General features: G+C 62.1%; 1 protein-coding gene across 1 annotated transcript in view; it reads left to right on the top strand.

Moving 5' to 3' along the window:
- Positions 1–3,731: 3,731 nt before the first annotated feature.
- The window catches only part of EMIHUDRAFT_119572 (hypothetical protein), a gene marked incomplete at both ends in the record, with an annotated part of 3,341 nt that continues 2,691 nt past the window's right edge, over positions 3,732–4,381 (top strand). The window contains one exon of the mRNA XM_005766644.1: positions 3,732–4,202. Within this exon, the coding sequence (XP_005766701.1) occupies positions 3,732–4,202 (471 nt within the window). The remainder of the gene's footprint in view (positions 4,203–4,381) is intronic.

Here is a 4,381-nt window from a genome sequence, read left to right as displayed (position 1 = left end):
CCGCGCACCACCCGCTGCACCCCGTACTCCTCTGCCTCCTCATCTGAATCAGGCAAGCGTTCCTCGGGGTCGTACTCGCCATCCTCCTCCTCTGGGGCGGCCGGGTCCCCATCTGCTCGCCCCGCATCATGCACCTTATCTAGCACCTTCGCTCGCGCCGCCTCGCCGCGCCGCTCGAGAATGCTCGCAGCTGCCGACCCGATCTGCTGACCGGCGCCGGCATCTGGCTCGCACGATCTGCGCCCTCCACCGGAATTCGTATGCAGCATAGGCACCGGGTCTGGCAGCACCGGCTCAACGCCGCGCCCCGCGGTCGGTGCAAGCAGGGAATGTTCCCGCTGCTGCTCTGCTGCAGCCTCGAGTCGCGGTGCGGCCTCCGCACTCTCGGCGTTCGCCTCTCGCCCCGCTGCAGCATCCGTTCCCATCTCTGGCTGCCGTTCGCCGAGCGCCTCCTCAAAGCATGCGAGAATCTCGTCACTCTGAAGGTCAGTCTCGAGCACGTCGTCAGCAGCGCGGATGCTCGCCCGCAGGGCCGCCGTCCGTCGGTCGAGGTCTCGTTTGTTCTGGCAGCGTCGGCGCCGGCCTGCTCCCGCGCTGGCCACGCATCATGCTGCGCTTCGTGAGCAATCGCGTAACGGGAGGCTCGCTGGCTTTTTGTGGCTTTTTGGACGGCTTTTTTGGATTCTCCCGCCCTCCCACTCCTCTCTTGGATTTTTTTTGCTATTTGTTCGTGTGGGGGTACATTGCAGATTTGTCAATGGTGCCGCGTCGGCGACGCGGGCCCTTGCGAGCAGAGCCCTCACATGTTGTTGTTGTGCATGCACAACAACAACAACAACAACATGTACATGTACATGTGTGCACGTTGTAGGCCACCCTTTGTATCTTGCGCGGTCAAAATGTGCCTCTTTTTGCAATCCTTGCACACCTCTGTCAAGAGTCTTCCCCAGAAACCGCGAGGAGTCACACAGTCCACCTGTGTGATGCACGCCCTGCGAGCGGGGCGGGGTGCGCACTGTGCCTCTGTGTTCGTGCGTCTGCTCTTTGTGAGCGCAGCCGCTCACAGTCCTACAAGATGTATGTTAGGATTGCGAGCGCTGCTGCTCGCAATCGGAGGCATGTTGCTAGGATTGTGAGCTCAAGCTGCTGCTCGCAACCCTAGACGTTGCTCGGATTGTGAGCGCGCTGGTAGTAGTCGTAGGCGTCACCAGTCACCTTGGGAGCGGAGCTGCTCTTGGGCCTACAAGAAGATGTAGGATTGCGAGCGTAGGTGCTCACATAAATCGCACAGAGGTGCTACGATTGCGAGGAGTGCTGCTCATAATCCTTCGACTTCTAGGATTGAGAGCGAGGCTGCTCTCAATCCTAGCCAAGTACAAAAGAAGGTTCACCTCATCTCCCCAAGAGCCGCGCAATCCTCTCACAGTACACAGAAAGGATAGCAGGATACCCCTGCCATCGGTGATCTCTTTTTCTCTTGCGACCAAACCTGTCTAACTACTACCTTACCTTACAATACACATGGTCATGGAGAAACGTCACAGTTGCAGTCTCAGGTATACAGTAAGTATTCGTCATCAGCGGCCTGGTGCCGCGGCAGAGCGTAGCTGCAACATCGCCATTCCCGTGCGTGCAGTCACGCGGAGCCGCCGCTGCGGTGAGCTCTTGGGCGGTGGCGGCACATGCTTGGAGGCTCTGCCCTCCACCGTGCCGTCCTCGTCCTCGTACGTAAAGTCGGGGACCACGAGCACGGTGCCGTCCGAAAGCGCCGATCCAGCGCCCCCGTGGCGCGCGCCTGGCGTGGCCAGCTCGTTGAAGAGGACGACGGAGCGCGCCTTCTGCAAGCCGCGCCGCATTGCCACGCCCACCGACGGCTCGCTCACCTCCTGCGCCTTCTCATCCGCCTCGTCGCCAGGCACGGCGAGAGTTTTGAAAGTAAAGCCGCGCCGGTGCGACAGTCCCGCCGGGGGTGCCGCCCCGTGCGTATCCGGCTCAGCAGCAAACTTGACGCGGCTAGGGGTTTTCTGCACCGCCTCCGGCGCCGGATGCGTGCCCGCAGGTTGGGCCTCCGTGCCTGGCTCCTCCTGTCGCTCCGCCGTCGACGTCGGTCTGGAGGCGGTGGACCCACGCAGGGCACGCCGCGCGGTTCGCGCCCACTGATTCAGATCCTGGGTGCGCGCGTGCATCAACGGTCGCGCCTCCGACCCCGACCGCTTCGCTTGGAGCATCGCGATGATCTTGGCGCTCTCGATGCGCGCGGACTTTGCGAGGTCGTCAGCCTCCTGCTCCTCGACGTCGCCAAGCTCGGCGCGCATGAGATCGCGCCGCCATCCGTCCAATCGGTAGTTTTTCGTCTTCAGCATCTGAACGCGGTAGCAGGTGTTGTTGGCGTCGGATCGCTTCTGCGGAGACGGCTCCCCCGAGCTGCAGCGGCGCGCCCCAATGACGGACTCCTCGTCGTCCATGGCAGCCGTCGTCTCTGGACTCGCCGGAGTTAGCGGGACGACTCGCGACCCACGCGCTGGCCTGCTGCTCTCGGCGCTCCATCGGCTAGACCACGAGGCCGCGTCGGCGCTCCCTCCGAGGGCCGGCTGCTGCGCTGGGGGGCGTCCCCAGCGCCGTGCCCTTGCGCCGCGGTCCTTGCCTGCACGCCGCATGAGGTCCACCTTGACGGTGTCCCTCGCCACCGCCGACCACGACCGGCCCGAGCCGCCCGAGCCTCTACTCGAGGCCTCGCTCCCCGCCTTGCCGTTCTCGGAGGAGAAGCGCATGAAGGCATTGGTTGCAAGGGCGAGCAGAACGGGGTAGAGGATGATCTGGTACACGTAATAGACCACGATGAAGTAGATGTGGGCGCTAATGCTGCGCGTCCGGCCCGCCTCGCCGCACACCGCCTCGCCCGTCGCAAACATCACTTTGTGCCAATCATTTGTGATGAGGATCTGCACGTTGGTGAGCATCGCGAGGTGGAAGCCAGCAAAGTACGACCTCGTTTCTTTGTTGTACGCGTTGTAGTAGATGTTCGAGTCATTTCGCACGCCACTGTCAAGCCACGCCTCCTGGGACACGCTGCAGGCTGCAAAGGCCTCCATGCCGATAACGGCAAAGAAGGACATGCAGAGCACAATCAGCACGGTGAGGGAGAAGATGATAGGCATGATTCGGAGCAGGAGTGGCAGTGCGCGATGAAAGAAGGGGAGGATGTAGAGCAGCCTCAGCGTAATGATTAGCTCGGGGAGGAAGGCCCAAAGCTCGGGCGGCAAGACGCGTGCGAACATGAGCGCGTAGAGCACGAGGGCAACGCAGTAAAACAGCAGGTCCGTAGTACTTTTTTAAGGTGCTCTACAACCTAGGCACAAAAGATATGGCATTGCAGGCCATTTAGGGCCCCTTAGACGATCACTGAGTAGGCCGAAATCCCCACTGGGCCGGGAGCAACCTTAATCCAGGTCCAGCCCTTTTCCTGGCTCACAAGCTAAAGATGTTCACGGGCCCCCATACACGGGAGCATGGGGAGCCCCGGGTCTCTTTAGCTTTACTCGTCTAAGCAGGGGTTGAACTTCATCGAGGATTTGCTTTCGATTAGGTAACCAAGACTCACACAAGAGAGAGGAGAGCGAGAGTCGCAAGACTACCTTATTCCAATGCTCGCACTCTATACGCACTCTCTGTGTTGTAAATTCTTTCGGTGGTCTGTAAATTCGGTGGTGTTCGGTGGTGGGCCGCAGACGATGCTGCTGCTGCTCACGCACAACCTTCCCCTGCTGCATCCGGATTCTGTTCGGCACGCACGTGCTGCCTCCGTTCGTGCCGGATCGCCACGAGCAGCCGCCAGACCTGGGCCTGCCGACGAGGAAGCGAGGAGTGCACGAGCGACGCAGGCCGGTGAGGTAGGATATGGCGACTCTGCCCTCCTCGACGCGCAGCAGGCCGCGTTTGCCCAGTTCTGGGAGGAGGCGAGCCAGGCAGCGGAGCCGGCGGGGGTTGCGGATGCAAAAGACGAGGCGGTGGCAGATGAGGCGGTCGAGGCTGATGAGGCGGTCGAGTCGCTGCTCCGCCGGCTGGGCAACGCGAGCAGCGACGGCAACCGCGGCGTCGGCGCCGCGGAGGCGGCCGCTCTGCGCGAGGCTCTCGCCCCATGCCTGGCGCGGCTTGCCCAGCAGCCCACCTCGCCGACGGCTTTGTCCTTGCATCGTTGTCAGGTGCTGGCCTCCCGCCCGACGGGCGGCGCCACGGGCGCCACCCCAACTGATACGCAGCCGGGTCCGACTCGCGCTTTAGTTTCAACCCCCCCCCCTCAAGCCAGGACTCCTGCTTTCATGAAACCCAATGTACTAACTCTCCTTTCATCCCCCCGCCACCCATATACTTTCTCCCTATT

This window comes from Emiliania huxleyi, assembly GCF_000372725.1.
Source record: "Emiliania huxleyi CCMP1516 unplaced genomic scaffold EMIHUscaffold_501, whole genome shotgun sequence".
Taxonomy (NCBI): Eukaryota; Haptophyta; order Isochrysidales; family Noelaerhabdaceae; genus Emiliania; species Emiliania huxleyi.
This window is presented reverse-complemented; position numbering and strand designations above follow the sequence as displayed.